General features: G+C 25.3%; 3 protein-coding genes across 3 annotated transcripts; 2 read left to right on the top strand and 1 right to left on the bottom strand.

Annotated features, from left to right (window-relative positions):
- Positions 1–915: 915 nt before the first annotated feature.
- On the bottom strand, positions 916–9,817 carry LOC132931871 (uncharacterized protein KIAA2026-like). The gene is made up of 13 exons (XM_060997931.1): positions 9,693–9,817; positions 7,998–8,062; positions 7,649–7,761; positions 7,421–7,589; positions 7,273–7,361; positions 7,008–7,201; positions 6,672–6,935; positions 6,438–6,575; positions 6,210–6,359; positions 6,076–6,148; positions 5,704–6,012; positions 4,349–4,738; positions 916–2,382 (listed from the first exon to the last, which is right to left on the bottom strand). Exons 2-13 carry the CDS (start codon positions 8,054–8,056, stop codon positions 1,166–1,168), a joined length of 3,165 nt encoding a protein of 1,054 aa, XP_060853914.1. The 5' UTR covers positions 8,057–8,062; positions 9,693–9,817; the 3' UTR covers positions 916–1,165.
- Positions 8,778–9,302, top strand: LOC132925439 (pickpocket protein 28-like). The gene is made up of 2 exons (XM_060989839.1): positions 8,778–9,019; positions 9,095–9,302. The coding sequence occupies exons 1-2, from the start codon at positions 8,778–8,780 to the stop codon at positions 9,300–9,302; spliced, it is 450 nt and encodes a 149-aa protein (XP_060845822.1).
- LOC132931872 (pickpocket protein 28-like) lies at positions 9,417–22,430 on the top strand. The gene is made up of 6 exons (XM_060997932.1): positions 9,417–9,867; positions 12,107–12,377; positions 14,680–14,739; positions 20,427–20,622; positions 21,938–22,029; positions 22,183–22,430. The coding sequence occupies exons 1-6, from the start codon at positions 9,454–9,456 to the stop codon at positions 22,332–22,334; spliced, it is 1,185 nt and encodes a 394-aa protein (XP_060853915.1). The 5' UTR covers positions 9,417–9,453; the 3' UTR covers positions 22,335–22,430.
- Positions 22,431–22,648: the final 218 nt, after the last annotated feature.

Below are 22,648 nucleotides of genomic sequence, written 5' to 3'. Positions count from 1 at the left end.
TGCAAGTATTCAATTCAAAAATTTTTTCTAGATTTTATGTATAGGCATGTATAATGTTGTATACATTTTTCATAACCCTGATAATAATATTAAATTTCAAGAAAGAAATTAAGAAGTATGTAAAGTATTTTATTTTCAAAATGAATTTTTTTTTTATAAAGGATTAGGCAAAAAAATGTATTTTAGGTATCTTTCTAATAAATAATAATTATTAAAATACTATAAATGTATTGTGTAAAATCTGATGTCCATAAAGTCTTGTGCCTCTCCTGGGATCACCCTTCCTTAATCCTGACTAGTCTATTATACTATTATAGTATATTATATTTCTATATGGCTGATTCAAGAGGGAGAGGGGCAAGGGACCTGACACTCTTCATAACAGTTATATTATATTTGTAAGGCCTAGCATCAAATTCTAAAATATATTGTCCTTACAAAATTATATGATATGATATATAATAATATGAACAATTTAGCCTTCCCCCACCCAAAAAAATTTTAGATCCGCAACTGGCTGATATAATCCATAACAAAAGGAACACATTTTTTTTCATTTTGATGCCTAATGCTGCAAGTTTTTAATATGGAACAAGTAAAAATGCCTAACCAACCTGTATTAGTTACATTATTGAAATTTAAAAACATTTCTAAGTGGAGACAGTCTATTAAGTTCTATTTCTAAGGATATTTTATATCTAATTTATTTATATTACTCTATGTAATATAATATTATTATTCAATTAGTATTTTAGTAGACATATTAAACTAATTATTGACTACAACATTGTAAATATTTTATAATAATTATGTTGTTTTATATTATTGTTACCTATTAACTTATAGCTTATTACTCTTATTAGTCAAAATTGTAGTACATAGCTTCATACTTACAATATAAATAAAAACCAAACATAGTAATAAACACATTTTTTTTAACAAACATCACAAATATTTATACATAATTATAAAGTTCAATCAGTTTTTTTTTGTATTAAAATATACTATTCAACTTACATTATAAATAATTAACAATGTCAAATTGAGTTTGGTAAAATCATAAAAAAAAACTTAAAACATTTTTAATTTTACTGTTGAGAATCCTTAAAATAAATGTATAAGAGATCATAAGAATAAGGATTTAGATAAAGAAATGTTTTTTCTTTTAGTTAATACCATATTGTTTAGCAACTTCTACTGGTAAAGGTACCAACCAATAGTCTGGTAATTGGTTATTGTGCTGTTTAAGGTATTGATTAATAAGCTCATTAGGGCCAGGATGTTCTTTCCCATTGGGTAATCTAACATAAAACTTAACTTCACCATTTAAATCTGGCTTTGAAATAACTTCACATTTAACATTAATTAATGAAGGGTTATTTGGTAAGTGACCATTTGATATAGTTGACCTTCTTTTGATTGAATTAAAATGAGAATCTATTTTTTTTTGTGGTGTTTTTACCATAGTGACTTCAATACCTTTTGGTACATGAACATTTGCTGGCATAATAGTAACGTTTTGTGAAAGCTTTTGTATGATAGATGACGTTGCTTGAGTTTTAATATAATTAGTAGACATCCTTTGCTTGTTTGTAAAGACAGAATCGTATGATTTATTTAAATTAGTTTTAAAATTACAAGGTTTTTTAATTTTTGGAGAACTCTTGTGTGTTACTGTCATTGAAATAAATTGAACATCATCTTCATCGTCACTAATAATAATTTGATCATCATCTTCAATTGAAATAACAGCAGATTCTATTTGTTTATAATTATCATGTTCATTGGTTTTACTATTTTTATTTTCAGTATAGGTAGAGATTGATATTTCTAAATCATCATTAAGAATTTCACAATCATTTTGCATGTCTTCATCTAGGTTTATAATTTCTACTGGTTTTAAACTATCAGGTGGTTTTTCGTTTTCTTCTTTATCACTATCAATCAATACAACTTCTTCATTACTACAAATATTAACTATGTTTTTGGAATTAACCAATCTTTTATTAAGATCATTAACAATTTTATTAGTATTATTACTTTGTTTTACTTTATTTTGAGAGTTTAGTAATTTAATTGATTTCATAGATTTATCTTTCTTATTAGTATTAAACACTTTACTGCGTTTTGGAACTTTGTCTTCTACCCTTAAACGCTTTTCTAATTCTGCAAGTTTAGAAGGTGTTTGCAGTGGTCGTTTGACTTTAATTTTAGGCTGGTTTATAGCACCCCATTCGTCTTCGGAATCAGAAAAATCAGATATAGATTTAACATCATTTTCACTCAAATATTCTTCAGATTCATAATACTTATCAGTTTCAAAATGTTGTCTTGCAACTAATTTTCTTGTGCGTTTCTGCGAAATTATTTCTTTATTTTGAGCTAAAATAATAATAATAATAATAATAATAAAGCATAATGTTTAATATATATTTTTTATTTTAATAAATATAATCTGGTATAATTAGAATAGAATATTTGGAATAGTTTAAATAACACCTATAAATATTTAAAAATTTTAAGATAAAAAGTATAAACGTTGTTAGTTCTAGAAAATAAAATGTATAACAAAGCAACATAGAAAACTGTAAAAAAAACATGTTATATATTAAAAACACATTGAATTTAATAAAAATGTATAACTATTTTTAAAAAATAATATGGAAATACCATTAAGTAGTATCAGAAAATAAATTAAGTTAACAAACTACGTAATAAAAATTAATGAGATCATTATAAACAATGAAAATAACACACCATTATGAATCCGATTTACTCATTAACTCTGGTTAAGGGTACTGTAGTTATTGAACAAATAAACAGTGTTTTGAGTTTAGACCTAAGCATTAAACTTTAAGTCTTAAACAGAGGATTTTGATAAATTTACAAGTTTATTATGTCTTTATTGCAGTAATTTTAATATTTTAAAAATTGGTTATTTTGTATATTATCTTATGGAAAACTATGATAAAATTTTTTATTTTTATATTTTTAAGTAGTATTATTTCAATTGATCAAACAAATATTGACATTTTCTTTAGTTTAAATATGTTTAACTTGTTAATAAGTCAAAATCTGTTGAAATTAAGTTCTTCATACTTGTCAGGAGATATTGACTTTTATATTGTTGAATATTATGTTTATTAAGTGGTTAGAAAAAAATAACCATATTATTACTTTTTGAAATGTGCAACAGGTACAAAAAATATATTGATGTGCATACTCATTAACAATAAATCATTTATTTACAACTAAAGATAAAATTTTTTGACTAGACACACAATAATTTTAATTTACTTGAGATAAACTGACAAGTCGCCAAAATCCTATCAATAAATTTGTTTGTATTTTTCTCTTTAAAGCAAAAGTAATATCAGTCTATAAGCCAGTCTAAATTAATACTATGAGCCATTATTATATGTAGTTATTAATTTATCATTATTAATGAGTAATGACTAATAATAATCAGTTAAATATTATAAAAAGAAAAAAATTAAATAAACTATTTTAGAAGAAATGAATTAATATTGATGTTCACAGTTTATATAATTAAATATGTTTACTTTTGAATTAGACGTAGTTGATAGAGAATTTTTGAATTAAAATATATTAAATAGTCATATTATGCCTTATGTAGTATAGAGTTTTACTTTTACTTAAGACGCCACACCAAGATTCAAGATTTGTTTCTCTGTCTATCTCTCACATAATACAAGAGTACAGATATTCTGTGTTACAATTATGACTCTCTGGTTCAATTTATAGGGCAAAGGTACCATTATATATTTTATAAAGAAGAATATTTCCTGTGCATTGATCGGATAAATCTTTAACATTAACATTTTTTATAAACATAAGCATGCTTTAATTTAAAATAATTTAGTTTATTTTTAACCATTAATAACTTATTTAAAAATGTAAATATTAAAAATCTATCTGGTCAATGTACAGGAAATATTCTTTTTTATAAAATATATAAAGGTGCTTTCGCCCTATAAATTGAACTAGAGAATTGTAATCGTGGAAATACAGAATATCTTTGCTTCTATATTATATGGGAGATAAACAAAAAAACAAATGTTGGTGTAGCGGCCCCTTAAAAAAAATTTGTTGTTTCAATACTTTATTCAAAATGAGATTAATACTAGTGGCCAAATTGTAAGTAGGGGTAAAGCTTTGTTCCAATGCTTTAGCTTTATGGTAAACTTAGCGAGAGAAGCTGATTGACGTCATCACACCGTTATAATTAAGTACTAATCTTATTTTGAACAAAGTATTTTAATACAATACAATTTTAAAATTTATGATTTTAAATTAACAATAATTATTAAGTAAAAATATGTATTACCTTTTATTATTGGATTTGAATCTTTCTCTACTAAAAGTGATACATTATTTTTATTTTTTGAACAAAACAATGTTTTATTATTAAGTTCAATATATTCATCATTCTGATTAGTATCTAACAGGTTTTTCATATTGTGGTTTGGCATTTTCCCTTCTTCACATAACCGCTTTTCTAGTTCAAGAAGTTTAGAAGGAGCCTGTAGCGGTTGCTTAACTTTATTTTTTGGCTGATTCCTAGCACCCCATTCATCTTCAGAATCAGTAAAATCAGATAAGGTTTTATCACTTTCACTGACATATTCATCGGAGTCATAACATTCATTTATATCAACATTTTGCTGAACGATTAATTTTCTTTGACGTTTCTCAACAATAATTTCTTCATTTTGAGCTAAAATTTAAAAGACCACTGTATTAGCTTAAATCATTTGTACAATAATAAAATAATTATGAGTATAAAATATAAAAATAAAAAACTAGTTTTGCTGTATATTAAGTGTCAAGCATATATTATCATTGAATAAGTTATTGAAATAGGTATATTAAATTATAGAAGACAATTTTGACTAGAGATTATGTCAACTTAGGTTAATATGGATATTTTGATTTATTATATACACCCCTTGTTAGTAGACTTTAAAAGATTTTATAATATTAAGTTTTGTTAAAATACTTAGGTTATAGGTTTATTTTTTCAGCAATTCAAGGCAAATCTGGACATTTTGCTAATTACAATTTAAATAAATAGCGATGTAGAAAAGAAACAATAACATTAAAAAGTGATTACTGATCAAATCATCTTTATTGTATTAACTGCATAAATTAATTAAATTATATAAATAAAACGACAATAAGTGAGAAAAATAATTTTGATAAAAAAGCCTAAAATGAAATATGAAGATATGAAATTCTAGAAGTTATATCAATTATCAAAACATTGTTAAATGAGGCTACATTCAATAAGGAATTACTGTACTGTAATTGGAAATTGTTATTTTTTGTTTAAATTTATGTCAAAATTTTAACTTAGAGTAAAAATACTATCTAAATATGTTTGATGTTTTTATATTAGCCAAGAAAAACTTATATTTATTTTTGTATTTAATTTTTAATTTCTAAATATTAAAATAAAAATAAAGAATCCATCAATTACTATAAACTATTATTAATAACTAATAATTATCAAAAAAAATATAATACATAGTTTAAAAAAAAAGGTAATCTGTCTTGAAGAAATTAATGATATTCATAGTTTATGTTTATTTTTAAAATAGGCTTTGTAAAATTATTTGGATATATTATGAATGTTAAATATATTTTCATTGAATAACACACAGAATTTAAAATGTATACTACCTTGGGCTATTGACTTTGAATCTTTTTCTTCCCAAAGTGATATATTATCATTACCCTTCTGAATTCTATCTGGATATGATTCACAGTCCTTAAATAATTTTATTTTAGAATCATTGTTCAAGACAATGAAATTACATTCTTCTGATTCAATTTTCATAATAAAATTCTCTAGAGCACTTATCAAATTTTCAGGTACAGATGTTCCCTCCATATCCAATTCATAAAGAAAAGTCCGTAGACCTTCAACTGAATCAGCAATTAACTTAAAATGTTTTTCTCTTTGAATTGTACAAAAACTCCCGGAAAAATCTTCAAAAATATGTTTTATAAAATATAAATTATTAATAAAAAAGTTTGAAGAAATATATTTACCATTCATAGGATTATCTTCAACTTTTTCTATTTCTTCATTAGATTTTACTGATTCGAGAAATTCAAGACTTGGCTTAAAAATAAATAAAATAATTTTATTAAAATGACATAAATTATAATTATAAAATCATTACTTCATCATATGGAATGTTATAATAATAAATCCTTAAATCTGGCATTGAATCAAAAAAGAAATATTCTTCGGTTTCTAAATCGTTTTTCCATATAGTACATTGTCTTTCATTACAATTTGTAACAATATCATTTATAGTTTTAAATTTAATCTAAAACAAATAGATATAAATAGCAATTATTTATATATTTTAGAGATTATTAATGCATTTGTATGTTATTAAACTTACAGTAACATAATCACAAAGTCCTTTTACAAGCCAAACTTTCATGAAATATGAAAGTTCAAAATAGTCTTTTTCAATTAAAGGATTTTTTTCATTCACAATAGCCCAAAAATCTGGATGGATACCTAGTAAATTCATTACCTGAAACATAAAATTATTTTTATTATTTATTCCATATAAATATTATTAAAAAGCAATTTGTTTAAAAGTAGGAAAAAAATAAAAAATAATACTAACAATGACTTTATTTTTTTTTTTTGCGTGGTATATTTTGCACCAATCGGATACTTTTCTTGAAAGTTTTTCAGACCAAACCTTATATGGCATTACTTGACCAACAAACTTTGATTTTTTGACTGGCATCAAAAGAGTTGTCATGATTTTACCCATAGTTGTAGATTCTTTAGGCATTAAAAACATTCTTTCAATTTCTCCTTGGTTAATAATATCAAGATCAAGTTTTTTAAATAAAATAGCCACAAAATTACCTATTTCTGGTAGCTAAAACATTAAGAAAATTGATTCAGACTTAAGGTTTGCATGTTTAACTTAAATTAATAATTATATAGTAACCTCCCACATTGAGCTAATATATCGATGGAATATATCATTGAAATAAACTTCATTTTCCCAACTTAATATTTTTTCTAAAATATGTGCATTATCTTCATCAGTGGTAAGAGTGGTAGACAATATTTTATGATACTTTTTTAACCGTTCGGGCCGACAATGTGCTACACTCCTTAATAATATTGAATCATAACAATCTAAATATAATATTTCATTCATTTATTTTAATGAGGCAATATGTAATCTAATTATTAAATCAATAACATACCTTTTGGGTATCTAAATTTAGAATTAGGCTTTATTTCCATGTTTAGTAAATTGAATGTAAGATTTACATTAGCCAGAGATTTATAATTTCTAAATAGGAATTATATTATTTATAAAAATATTATAAGAAATAAATTAATAATTATTACTTGTCAAGACCATTGATTTTGTCTTCTAATAGTTCTTCAATTTCTAATGATTTTCTAGTATGATCACTTCTAGTACCATAAAATGAATAGCAATTTAAAAATACTGTCCTTATATCTTTTATTGCATCAGTAATAGAACAGTATTCTCCATTTTTAAATTTTGTATCAACTTAAAACAAAATAAATATTGATTATATAAATTACAAACATTTAAAAAAAATGATTTACTTTTCTTAAAATCTATTTGCTCTTGTATGGATTCTGTATAATCAATTTCTACAGAATTGTTTGATAGATCCTTTAAAATAGGAGGTGCTTTCAAATATATTTCTTCAAATATTCTACAAAACAATAACATATAATATATAAAATACATCAATACATCAACATTATATTATCTTAATATATAATACCAAAATTAATCACACACTCTACATAATAATCAATAGATTAATAAAATTAAAATGTAAAAACGAATTTATTATATTACGATATTTTAGTTCTCCGCTGAAATATATAGAAGGAAAAAAAATCTATATATTTTCATTAATTATTGTGATGTATTGTTTTTTCTTACTTGTACATTTCTGAAACTTCTTTATTTTTTAATTTTTTGATATTGTCTGACTCGTCCATGTTTAACTATAACATGAATATATAATAATACATTAAACGATATATTAAGAATTGGTTATATCTACCTATATTTAATTTTTTATAAATATTAAACATGACGTTAAAAGTAATTTATACATTAAGTGAATTACACGTCATATAATGTCTAAACTTTGACATTTAAAAATAACAAGAAACGAAACTACATGATATTTTTGTATTGGGCTGACAGCATACACATGTAAGACCGAATGTGTTGACTTAGTGTAACACGGGTGTGAGCCATCAAATTCCCCCAATGGCCTATGTGATCCAAAGGGCTGAGTCGGCATATTCCCAACGCTCGAAACGGACTGTGGGCACGAGACCCAGGAGTCCATGGGCAGTCTAGTGCGGACCATCTAGATAGTAACTCGTGTTAACGGAGCAGGCCCTCTTTAATGATATAATATACAGAAAATCTTATAGAACCTTTTCTTTTCGTAAATTTAATTCAGAAGTGTTGAAATAATTCTTATAGTAATTAACATTAGTGATTAATTTACAACCGTAAATATAACTATTTATTTAAAATTAGTGCAACACCTGAATTTAACTACTACTATATACGACGGTGGACCGTCTTCAATATACCTGAATTATAACTTAAATATGAGTAAGGGCTAGAAGATGTGTGTTGTGCTGTTGAATAATATTGTTATTTGAAGTTCTTTTAAAGTTTTTTACTGAACATTTTTATAACATGTACACAAAGGACTTTGAACCTTATAAATATCCAATAAATAGACATTCTCGTAATAATTTTAATATTAAGAATAAATCAAAATGGTTTATAAACAACAATACTAATACTCACATAAAACCCAAATCTAAAAACAAAAAAATCGGTAATAAATGGAAAAGAATGTTGAACGACTACTCGCAGAATACGACTTTACATGGACTTAGATATGCCGGTAATAATGAACTAAGCGTTAGTGAAAGGTATAGTAAAAATAAAAAAATAAAATTATTAATCAATACAGTCTATTTCAATATTACACATTATTGCGTTTTAAGGTGTTTTTGGATAATATCTTTTGGATTAGCAGTTATTACAGCAATTTACTTTATTATGAATTTGGTCCATAAATGGCAAGATATGCCTGTAATTATAAGTCTATCGCCAAAAGCAACTAAGCTTACAAGCATACCATTTCCCGCCATTACCATATGTAACATGAATAACGCAAGAAAATCTGTTGCCCGAACCATTTTAGAAACGTAATGTATATCTAATTAACTAGCTACTAAGAATTTCATAAAATACATAAATAATGTCTTACAACTTATGCATATTTACGCATAGATCCTCAAAACTTAATAGCAATATCGATCGTCGTTTGTTAAGCGATTTCTGCGATGAAGACCCATTATCAATGGATTCGTCAATTGACAATTACACAGGCGATTGGGATTCATTAAAAAAATTTATGATTAGAGTATCTCAACCCTGTCACGATATGATTGTGTCATGTCAATGGGCAAACAACCCTAAAGTTTGTTCAGAATTATTTAACCCTTCATTAACAGATGAAGGTATATGTTGTTCATTCAATAAAGTAAAATCGGATTACATATTTCGGAACCCAAAAGATTTATCAGATTTAAATCTTACCTTTCCAAATCCGTCTGCAAATTGGACTCCCGAAAATGGATACCCGCCGAATACGCCTGCTGATTATATTCCCTGGAGGCCTTGGGGTGCCGGTAATCATCTAGGATTAACTCTTGTTTTGGATGCTGAAATCGAGGAATATTATTGTTCATCAGAAGTCAGTTATGGATTCAAGGTAATATTATATATTTATAGGGTTCGGGTCAATCTTGTAAGACAATCATTTTCATTTGTATTTAAATAAAAATATATACATATTTCAACATAAAAAGTACTTAAATAGTATTTCAAATAAGCTTACCAATAAGAATTTAAGAACAAATACAAATATTTGTTCTTTGATGTTTAAATTCGACTATATAAGTGGTCAGTGACTCCGAAGTATTTAAAATGTGGTCGGGCGATTTAAAAACTTCGCTACCTTAATATTCATTGGCGTAAAAAAGTATTCAATTTGTGGGGGGAGGGGGTATAAAAATATAAATTTACTCATAATAAAGTCATGATGTTAATATAATGTGGCCTACTGGCCACATTTTTTAAAAAATAGCTAGGGCTCAACACGAACTTTAGCGCCACTGAAGTGACTATAATTATACTATATATACTATATATACTTTAATATTGTGTATAATAACTACTCCATAGGCACCAATTGTTTAGAAAATATCATACAATTTACCTATTAATATTATAAATTCATGTAACATACAAAATTGAGTGTGCTCATATATTATATTTTCAATAATTAATTTTTATATTTATCCCTTACACACACGCATAACGTACACAAAACTACAAAATCTATATACGATAGTTGAAAAAAACTATATACTTATAGTTTTCAATTCACGTCACACTATAGATTTAATTTTGATGAAAATAATCTAAGAACGTAGGGGAGACCGGAGGCAAACGTAACATTTTACACATTTTAACAATTTTAAGAAATTGTTGTACAGATTTTTGATTTTTAACGTTACCATATCATAGAGGAACTTGTTAGCTACTCAACTATATTACAAAGGCTGCTTAAATATCAAATTTAATAATAAATATTTTTAATTAAAAAAAAAAAAAAAATGTTACAATTGTCCCCGACCCTGGGGTTAAATGTAATACACCTTAGGGTTAAATGTTACACATATTTTAATTCCGTTTTTTAATAATATTAATATAATTATATATGTTTTATTAAGTTAAAAATTAAAACTGATTAACCATGACACATAGGTAGATGTAACCAAACTATATAGTAGACTCAAATCATCACGATATATAATTATGATTAATACTTCACTAATTAAAAAATAATTTAGAACTAATAATATCAGTTTAATATTAGTTTTATTTGTACCAGTCTTATGGTTTTAACTATATTGATTCAATGGAACTTAATTATAACATATTTTTAAACATTTTAAAATATACATTGTTAAGACATAGGTACAATTACAATTACTGATAACAGGATAAGATGGCAAAAATCGGGGGACAAATGACGCACGCACAGCCGATACTTATTATCTATCATATAGGAAAATATTCAGCGTGTTACAATTGACCCATGTTACATTTGCCCCCGGTCTCCCCTACTCAATTTTCTTATATGACTACCAAAGTACCAACTACCCATTTTGAAAATGTGTACATATTACTTGACCTTTGATTTTGTTTTGCTTATAAAAATGTTATGTAACGAAATTTCCTTAGTGTATAACAGGTTGAAAAAATGCTACAGTTGTATAGTTTGTTTTAGGAGTCCACTATAAAATATTATAAAATTACATTTCATTGATTTTGTTTCTGTGTATTGAAAAAATAATAATATTGAAAACCTAATAAAAACGATATAGTATTTAAATAAAATTATTTGAATTTAAAATATAAATATGAATAGAATAATATTTTATATATTTTATTTAAAAGGTTTTCTAAATACTATAATATTATTTATAAATACTTTAAAAATTGATTCAAATTCTTTTGTTAAAAAAAATTGAAAATATATAATTTTTTTAAGCAAACATAATCAATGAACCTATAACACAACATTGTTTTAATATGTAAATTCAATTTTTTTTATTTCAATTAAGTAGATAAATACAGTTAGAGTATTCAATTTCAATTTTATTCAAAAATAAATTATTATTTTTATACATAATTTGCAAAAAAATTTTAATGTGCTCAAAATATTAAACATTTAAAATCAATAAAAAAAAGAATAATATTTTTTTTGAAATCTTTATTTAATTATTCGTTTCAATTTTTAATTATTATTAAACTGCATATACTAAATTAAGAAAACTATTATGTAAAAATATGAAAATCCGATTTCAAAATATGTATATTATATTATGATATCATAAATTATACGTGAATATAAAACTTATAAGTTATAAATTTTATTCTAGGTGATGTTACACAGCCCCGTAGAAACTCCAAAAATATCATCATTTGGTAGTTTAATATCTCCAGGAAGAGAAACATCATTAGAAATTCACCCTACCGTAGGAATGGCTACACCAGCATTAGCTGAAATAGAAAAAGAAAAACGTCAATGTGTATACTCAGCGGAAAAACAATTGAGATTCTATAGAACTTATACTCAACGGAACTGTATACTAGAATGTGAAGCAAATTTTACATTAATGTTTTGTCAATGCGTCATGTATTATATGCCAAGTACGATATAATTAAAATTATTATTTCGTTAAAATGCTTTGATCAGTGCTATATTTAAAACTAATAAGGGTCCATAGACTACTTTAACTTTTACTATAAATTAATCTTAAAATTGGAACATTTGTTCTACAAAGATATGTTTTTTAGTTACCTTTTAGAACAGTTAAAATGTTTTGTTCTTTAAATGTGTGAGTGGTTTCTAATAAAAAATAAAATTTAGTTAATATTTTGAGGTGACAAAAGTAAATAATAAGTTTTTTCAATATTAGGAAAAACAAAACAAAAAATCAGAAGAAAATCTAGAATATTTACACAAAACCAGTTTTCAATAAATATTCCTTAAAAGTCCTTTATACTAAAATCAAAAAAGTTTTGAAGAACGAAATTAATTCACACATAAACTATAAATAACAACACTGGCAAAATTTTAATAAAAAATTTAACAAAATAAAAAACAATATCAACCAATGGCATAATCCTAAGCTTAGTAGAAAAGAAGAAACCGTTTCGTCCCATTTCGCCGACAAAAAGCCAGTTGTATATAGATTGATAAAAAAATTTAATTTTGCCGAAAAAGCCGAGGTTTTTACTCATCAGAGCTTGGATAGGTAGGCAAGGCACTACAATTCTTCATACAATATTAACAAAATTATTTTATTTGGAACGGAAGGATTTTTAAGAAGAGTGTGCTGAAGTGAAATTATTTTTACGGATCAAATTTTATTAAATCAGCACCTCAGTTATTTACTCAAATTTATACATTGCACAGCTATGTAGTAGGAATAACGTTACCATAGGTAATTAATAATTATTATTACACAAGTAATTCATAATTATAAATTATATTTAATTTAATTTTAAGGCTTATGCATTGCTACCGAAAAAAAGTTAAGTATAGCAGTTTATTTAAGATTGTTTAAAATAATAAAAGATGCTGCTGTGAGAAATTGTTTAGTATTTATAAATTGACTTTGAAATTGGTATGATTGTTTCTATTAGAGAAACTTTTGGGTATGACACATCTATAAAAGGATGTTTAATACCTAAAATATATGTTTAAATTTAGATTTGGAAATGGACAAATAACAATCATTAAACATCTGTCTTTTAATATCTAGACGAAATTATATATACCATTTCCATCTCAATTAAAACTAACAACGTTTGATTAATGTTTATATAAATTTATTAAATATTTAAAATGATGATAAAAATTTTTGCCTGGCGATACAAATAGAATTAATATTTTTTTAACAAAAATGAAACACAGTTATGCACATAACGTACGTCGCATAGCTTCTTGATGAGTGAAGACGAACCTCCATTCTGTGATACATGCAGAGTTCTTTTTATTGTTAAAAACATAATCATTGATTGTAAAAAATGTCTTCATTACCGCAACCAATTCGACATATCAGAAAAAATCTGCCAAGTTCTAGAACCGAACTCTCAAGATACTAAGAACTTAATTTCATTCTTTAAAAAACTAAATAGTATATAAATTAATTTAAAAAAAAATTAAATAACAAAACGTATCCATACTATAATGGCTAAGTTATCCATGTATTTTAAGATTAATAAAAAAAAAGTTTTACACAAAACCTAAGGTGGTTTTATGAAATTGTATCATATTCGAATATATAATACCGGTTTATCCTTAAATCATTTGTAATTTTGTTATATACATAATTACATTTTCAAAAATTAAATTTATAAAAAGTCAACAATTTCACGTCATTTTTTTATTTTTAGACATAAGTTCAAATGTTGACGTAATAAAGCGTCAATAATCTTCTAATGATTTTACTTTTATACTAAGTTATTTCGTTGCAATTATAAAAAAATAGGTAAATCGCACAAAATTTTAATTTTTTGCCAATATGTATCTATACAATTATATTTTATACTTGTACACAATAATATTTTCAAAATATTTATGGACAATTTAATGATGAAATGCACTCAAATCCTATACTAATATGTATATTGACTAGCCGGTTTTTAAACATTTTTTTTTCAAATTTTTCCTGCAATACGATTTTAAAATCAATTGTTAATGATATAATATGATTAATATGTAAGACAGACATAGTGCATGTGAAATTATAACAAAAGATGTCTATTGATGAGTGATAAAGATAACATATATGTAGGTATTATTTTAAAATTTAAATATAGTTATCACCAAAAGTACACATATTTAATCTTAATTTCACGTATTACTTGAGTATAGCTTTGATTGATAAATGCTAGGTATTTATTTTTAATTGTATTAATAAAATAAGTATCATTATATTTTTAGAAGACAGTTTTTCAAGGATTTGTGGAAAAAAAGATGAAGCGTGTTCGGATATAGCTAAATGTAAGTTTTAAACAAAAAGTAATTTATTATAATTGAATTGTCTACCTATTTTTTTTTTTTAACATTTTTAGATTCTGAATGAAACAACAAATAATATTGATTAGGTAAACAATGTGATTTTTCTATCTGACATTATGATGACCTATTAAAACAGTAAATATACTTAATTGTTTCTGGGTAAAATTTTCTAGTAATTTTCAAAGTAATAGGAAAACCTAAAAAAATTAAAGAAAATGAACATTTTTACGTAAAAATAAATAACTGTAGATAGTTGAAATTTTGAACCATATGTTTATAATTGAAATTTTTTATACATGTTATAATTTTAAAAATATTTTGTCTCTTTTGAGCTATTTATAGATATATTTAGATAATTGAAATTGCCTACTTTTTTTTCTTTACATATTGCTTGATCAAAAGTTAATTGTAATAAATGTGCCTTCAAAGTGGTCTTATTATAGTTATTTAAAAATAATAATAAGATATATACGGATGATTTTTTTTAGACATTTTACTTCAAAATTGGATGAAATTAGATTTAAACAAAAAATAATTAGTTATTTTGTTGTAATTAAAAAATATTTTTTAAGGGGTTTTGAAACTTTTAACATGTATATTTTACAACGGTATATAAAATGCAATGTTTTCGGAAAAAATTAATTCAATCTACTGCATTACTAAAATATATTAGTAATAATAGAATAAATTAGGTACTTTAATAAATTATATCATAAAATGTAATGATTTATCATTGAGTTAAAATCTAACATAAACTACTCAATGATAAGATATACTCAACACCTACTGAACAGCAGAGCGGTTACCGACTTTCCTCCATTTTATTTTTCAATGTAAACAACATAAAATAGCATTTTTCAAAGGTGGTTGACACTAAATTCGCTTCTTTGATTATATAAAAAAAACGTTGACTGTAATTAGGGACGGCGCCAGGGTTTGCGAGGCCCAGGACAATACACTATTACGAGGCCCTAAATTAAAATTATTATAATATTGATTATAGGAACGATTGTGAAAAAAAATGGATACGAAAATGTAAAATGATAAACAAACTTTTGTTGATTTAATAATAATAATAATATATAATAATAATAATAATACGAACACTTGAATATTATTTGTATATTATACAGTATACTTATTACTTGTGCAATTGTATGTTACTAAAAAAATTTTTTTCTTAATTTTTTTGAAGCGAAAGTTTCTAAAAGATTTTGATAGTCAATTTTGTTAGATATTTCTTGTTCAATAGATATAAGTGCAAGATCTGAAAGTTTCTCTTGGCTTAATTTATTTCGCAGGTACGTTTTGATTAATTTAAGCTTTGAGAAACTTCTTTCAGCACAAGCTGATGTTACTGGTATTGTTAACATGATTCTTAAAGCAATAGATATATTAGGAAATGAACCATTTGTCTTTTTTAAAATACCAAGAGCTATAAGCGGAGTTGTATTGTCATCAATCATCATACGAAAAATAAGAAGTTCAGAAAATAAGTCAAGTCCTTCCAAATCATTCAGATCACCATCGGATAATACTAAATGTAAATCTTTGCAATATTTTAGTAGTTCATCTTCTTCCATAGTTTTTACTTTACCTATTTGATACAAAAAACCAAAGTTATTCGAATATGACTCTAACTGGTCAAAACGTTTATTAATCGATTCTATTGCTTGATTAACAATAACTTGAAAATAATCAATACGAAAACGATCTTCCTCATTTGAGATTGATTCATCGTCATGTTCATAACTAAACATCTTCTTTTTCTTTCTAACACGACAACACTTAAAAATAATTGGGATGTCTATTTCTGAAGCCAGTTTATTTGCTATATTTTTTGCAAAATCGAATCCTGTTATTCTATACTGTTTCAAATATTCTAAAAGACCGTATACCATTTTTGTAGAAGTACTGATGTTCATAATTTGGGATTGAAGATTCTTACTTACAATATTCACCTTTTCTAAAATATCATACCAAATAATAAGGCTAAGTATAAATTCATAACTACTTATTTCGTTTAATAATGAATTAGCTTCACTTTTAGCCATTAAATCATTTGCCGTTTCATATACTTCTTCTAAAGCTTCTATTATACATGGAAATTGTAATCGTAATGCTTTCACGCTGTTTAGTCGACTTTCCCATCTCGTATCGGACCATTGTTTAACAGTAAATAATTTGCAGTGCTTTTGAATTATACTCCAACGATTTGTTGAAGCCGAAAATAAGGTGTAAACACGGCGTACTGTACCGAAAAATGAAATTGCTCTTGTAGAATTTTTTGCCGCATCGCAGAGAACTAAATTTAAACTGTGAGCTGCGCATGGTGTAAAAAAAGCTCTGAGGTTTATATTTGAAATACGTGTCTGCACTCCTTGGTATTTGCCAACCATATTTGACCCATTGTCATATGCTTGACCTCTACAGTCTCCGATATTTATATTATATAATTCTAATTGTTTAAGGAGAACTTCAGATAAATTTAATCCAGTAGTAGAATTTACATTTATGAAGTCTAGAAAATATTCTTGTATGGTTGGATCAGATTCATTACTTTCTTCCATATTTACTATGCGTATGAGAATTGTAAGTTGCTCTTGATGTCCGATATCTGGTGTACAATCCATTACGACAGTGAAATATTTTGCGGCTCGTATCAAACTTATTATTTTTTGTCTTATTTCATTTGCCATAATTTGAATGAGTTCGTCTTGTATATCATGGCCTAAATAATGCACACGAGTTTCTTCGTCTTTAATTCGTCTTAAATGTTCCTCCATTATCGGATCAAATTTTGCTAACATTTCAATAATACCAAGATATTTCCCGTTCCCTTTGGCATATAAAACATCTGTTGTACCCCTAAAGGCATCATTGTGTATGGCTAAATAATGAATTATTGATAAGACTCGGTTCAATACATTTCTCCAATGATTTTTTTCTCTTTCTATTATATTTATTTCTAGCTGGTTAATTGTTTTCCCTTTGGATATTCTAGTATTCAATTCCATCCAGGCTTCGACAGACTTATAATGTGAAATAGATTTTTCATGAGTTTTAAGTTTTTCAGATAAGTGTCTCCAATCATTGGTACCTTTAGAGCTTAATGAAGTCTCTTTATCATAATTAGCATTGGTACTAAACAATTTACAACAGTAACACAATACACAATCTTCCAACTTAGAGTAAATTAACCAAAATCTATTAATTTGTTCTCCGTTAATTAAATTACGGTAGTATAATTTTGTTGAAAATTTCCTTTTTGAACCATCATCTTGCACTGTAATTGGAAAGTTATGATTTATTACACGTGAAGGACCCAATTTAACTATTTCGTATTTTGTATTATTATTCATTACGATTGGCCAATTCGCATGATCTTTCAATAAATGTAATTTATTTTCATTCAAGTGATCATCATTTAATTTATTTATATTAGTAGAAAAATGTATTATAATATTATCATCCAATCTATGATTTTCAAGTGACAAATTTTCAGTGGCATCAACTTTTTCACCTTCAAAATTTAAGCATCCTTCAGTATTATCATTTTTTAGTATCTCATCAATTTCAAAATTATTTTCTATGTTATTTTCCAATGTATTTTTTTCATTAATCTTTGTGGTCTCTACTTTGTTGGAGGTTGGAAAAAATTTTTCAAGACTTCCACGTATCTTTTTTACAAACTCTTCTTTTTGTTTTTTCTTTTCTCGCTTTGCACATCCTGATTCAAACTTCCTAAATTTATCGCGATCTCGTCCCATTGTATTCTATATATCACTGAAAATACAAAAAATACGTGTGTCTATCCCATGTTTCACAGTTATTGTGATATTTATACGTGTGGTTGGGTATTAGTCAAAGTAAAATTATATTTCGTGAGAAAGGGGATAAGTCACTCGGAGTACAAACTTTATGTTATTTATTAATATAATATTTTTCATAGGTAATATAACTAGGTACCTAATAAGATATAAATTAATATTTTTTTGAATTTATATTACCTAGTTACAGTGTTGGGTATTAACGTAACTCAAATTACAAATTACTGTATCGAAATTACTTTTCTAGTAAGGTGGTAGTAATTTCATTACATTTTATTCAAATTTACATTAATGTGCAGAGTAACGCATTTTTTTACGTTATTAAAATGAAGTACAATAATTTATAACAAACGTAAAAGGATTACAATGTCCAAAACAAATTACAATTCAATTAATTAAATTTTGATTTCGAAATAATATTATTTGTAATTTCTATCTATATACGGCGTATAATATATTTTATACATTCTGTTTATTTATAAAATTAATAATGTACAACATTAATGTTATACCTACATAATTTATATAGGTATAATGTATAACATTTTTTATAGTAAAAAAAATTGATCTATTTTATCAATAAATAATAAAAAAGTAAAGTTAATTTAACACCCTACTTTTGAAAAGAAAAAGTAATGTAACGTGATAAAAATAATGTTAGGTAGGTAATGCGAATGTAGGTAATTTAAATAAAAATTTTTAATGTAACAAGTACCTAACGTAATTTTATTACTTTTTAAAAGTTATTTACCCAACACTGCGGCTAGTTATTGTTAGTATAGTTGTATAGATAAACCAGGTAATCGTTTTATTTAAATAATATAAGTTGAGAATTGAGAGAGATGACGTCTAAAAGATACAAACAATTTCTAACCATGGCAAAAGTAAATACTTAAAATACTTATTTATAATATATTTTAGATCAAATATACTGATTGTTAGTTGTTACATAATTAAATTAAATAATATAACAAATAATAACATTTTATAGTAAAACTATTAGCCATCATAAGTTATGGTCAACAGAAAATTTTAGGTACCTAGTTTAGCAAGAAATCTAACATGATTAAAAATATTTGTATTACATTTTTTATTATATGTAAAATTATTTAATTTAATTATTACAATAATTTAAATAAAAATTAAATCCCCATCCACGCACAGCTGAACCTCTCCGTGTATTCTAAATTGTGTCTACTTACCACTTACCCCTTACGAAATTCAAATAAAATAAAAACTATTATTGCTACAGTACCGCCTGACAGCCGTTGCCAGACGTTCTTCAGTAAAAAGTGATTTGCAAGTTTGTAATTGTTTGTTCACCAAATCAAAAAATAAATAAGATAAGATAATAAAAAATTGATACATGCAAGAATTATATTTATAATTATTTTGTATAAACAATGCGTACTGCGGTGTCGACCGGTTGATCGACGAGTCTTTTTCTTATCGGTTACGGAGAAACCACTAATAATTGGCGACAACTTATAATAATAAAAAAAAGTATCATCATACTATAAATAAAATAATTTTCAATTTGTGTTTGTAAAAAAAACATTACACGTAACACGATAATACTTAATTTTAGATATTCTTAGTTCATGTTTTTTGTATTATGTTTACTTTTGAGTGTCTTTATTGGGAGCAAACGCGAGGCCTTGATAATATTCTCTAAAGCGCGAGGCCCAGGACAAATGTCCCACTTGCCCTACCCTAGCGCCGTCCCTGACTGTAATCTCACCTTAATTGTATATTTTACGTACCTACCCTAATGGACATTGAATCAATGTAAATACAATAATTCCCAACTAATATAAATCAATTTTATTCGTTTTTAAGTGGCAATAGAACTCCGATATAGTTCACCGTTAACGAATATGACACAGTTATTGAATGGAACATATTTACCGAATTGCACTTGCTTACCAGGATGCCACTGGATTGGGTATAATAAAGTACATTCATCATCTCCTTTAGCCAATAGTTATAAAATCAAGCCAACATATTTAGCTGGAAAAACTTCCAGTTATTTTAAGTGAGTATCTAATTAATTTTAATTGTTTACTTTTATTGAATTATTACAGCGAAAATAATAGGAGAAAGAAAAGTACCCATTATTGTAAAATCAATACAACAATTATCACTCCGTTCATGAGTTTTTTTTGTTTCACAAATTCAGAATAAATGTCATTATCACTATTTATATTTTTACTAAAAAACTTTGTAACTACTTAATAAAAAATATGTTAACTAAAAATAAAAATGATTGCGAGATCTGCATTTTTCTTCTTATTAAAGTTACACAAATCGTCATTTAGTTTAAAATCCAATTATTCATCATTGCTTTAAAATATTGTATAATAATAATAATAATAATAATAAAACACTATTTAGAACAGGAATTGAATATTATTTCATATTGATTTAGGTCTGATCAGAATCTTTAAGAAGCGAAATATTATTAGAAACATGAAAAAACATTATTAATAGGTATAGTTTATAAATTAAATATGTTTTTGGAGTAGATACATTCAATGCAAACAATCATTAACTAAAATAAAAAAAAATGTATACTATAAATAAATAGCATAATGCTCCGTATATTTTCTGATATATTATAATTTCTTATTTTGTGCACGATATTTTTAAAATTAGAACAGCAACCACCAAACACATTTATATGATTAAGTGTTTTTCCAGGGTTCCATGAGTTACGTCCCAGTTTATTTCAATGCTAGATGAATAGTTTTCTAAGTGAATTACGTCTACAATATTTTTATTGATATTACAATACTAGGCATTTTTCAGATTGGATATGGTAATTAACGTTTAATGTTTATAGACATAATCTGTTCAAGATTATGTATAAACCTAGGTTTAAACGATTATCATTGTATCATTGATTATCATCTACAATTTAGTTTTTCAGTTATCATTCTAACTCCTCATTATTATAAAGTTATGTACACTTGTTTTTTTGTTAGAAAATGGATTTTTCAGTGAGAAAAATATTTTTAATTAACGATATTAAGATTTACTGAATGCAAATTTGCTATGTTCCATATTATATTGTATGTAAGATGGAGACAACATTTGCGGGTGTGGCGCCCGTTTAAGTTTTTAAGTATGTACATCTGTCTACCAAAAACTACATCATGGCTCATTGTATTAGGATTAATGATATAGAGAAGCAATTTACCTAGTTTAAGTTTAAAGAAATGGAAAACATTTAACACAATACACTGAAACCACTATTTTTTTTTTTAATCGTTGACAAATTTACTGTAAATAGTATTATATACAATTTATAATAACCTATATACTGACTTATTATGTTTATTTTATTTTAGAAAAAATATGGCTGTAATTCACTTTTTCTTTGAAGAAACTCAATTTACTGGTTTTACAAAAGGGGAATTGTTTGGATTTACAGAATTTCTATGTAAGGCTATAAACATATTATAAATGCTAGTAACGATAATATATTGTTTATATTTTTTATCTGTGATAAAATTTGTTTTAACTAAAAATAAAACTTATACTTTAGCGATAAAATAAAAATTATTTAATAAAACAATTTTTGATTTTGTTTCAGCTAACACGGGAGGACTTTTAGGATTGTTCATGGGTTTTAGTTTTCTCAGTGCAATTGAAGTAATATATTTTATTTCATTGCGTTTATGGTGTGCAATACCAAATAAAAATAAAGTAACAGATCAAAAGAACAATCTGAAAAATATCTCATAATTTAGCGTTAGACTAAACACAGTTTATTATAAATAAATGTTAAATTATTGTAGGTCATTTATAATAGCCACGAAACTTCATTGGATTGGGTTTATTCCTGGGCCTTGCCAATTTACACGTGTAAAAGTTGCTTGTCTTATACTTGATCAATTCGTTTCAAAATTATATTAATATTAATATTAATTATTTATTTTATAAACTTGTGAATTTTGGTGCTAATGAAGAATCATAATTTCAGTATCGTGTTTAGTTTAATTTTTGTTGGTATTAGAAATGCAAAAATCGATAATATTTTGCGATAAGAAACAATTGAG

This window comes from Rhopalosiphum padi, chromosome 1 (assembly GCF_020882245.1).
Source record: "Rhopalosiphum padi isolate XX-2018 chromosome 1, ASM2088224v1, whole genome shotgun sequence".
NCBI lineage: Eukaryota > Metazoa > Arthropoda > Insecta > Hemiptera > Aphididae > Rhopalosiphum > Rhopalosiphum padi.
The sequence above is the reverse complement of the archived record's forward strand: the minus strand, read 5'-3'. Positions and strand labels throughout refer to the sequence as shown.

Coding starts and splice junctions, on each gene's coding strand:
- LOC132931871 (XM_060997931.1), bottom strand. CDS start 8,056: ATGGACGAGTCAGACAATATCAAAAAATTAAAAAATAAAGAAGTTTCA. Junction 7,202..7,272: donor TAAATTTAGATACCCAAAAG/GTATGTTATTGA, acceptor TATTATATTTAG/ATTGTTATGATTCAATATTA. Junction 6,936..7,007: donor ATATTAGCTCAATGTGGGAG/GTTACTATATAA, acceptor TTAATGTTTTAG/CTACCAGAAATAGGTAATTT.
- LOC132925439 (XM_060989839.1), top strand. CDS start 8,778: ATGTACACAAAGGACTTTGAACCTTATAAATATCCAATAAATAGACAT. Junction 9,020..9,094: donor GAACTAAGCGTTAGTGAAAG/GTATAGTAAAAA, acceptor TTGCGTTTTAAG/GTGTTTTTGGATAATATCTT.
- LOC132931872 (XM_060997932.1), top strand. CDS start 9,454: ATGGATTCGTCAATTGACAATTACACAGGCGATTGGGATTCATTAAAA. Junction 9,868..12,106: donor AAGTCAGTTATGGATTCAAG/GTAATATTATAT, acceptor ATTTTATTCTAG/GTGATGTTACACAGCCCCGT. Junction 22,030..22,182: donor TGGATTTACAGAATTTCTAT/GTAAGGCTATAA, acceptor ATTTTGTTTCAG/CTAACACGGGAGGACTTTTA.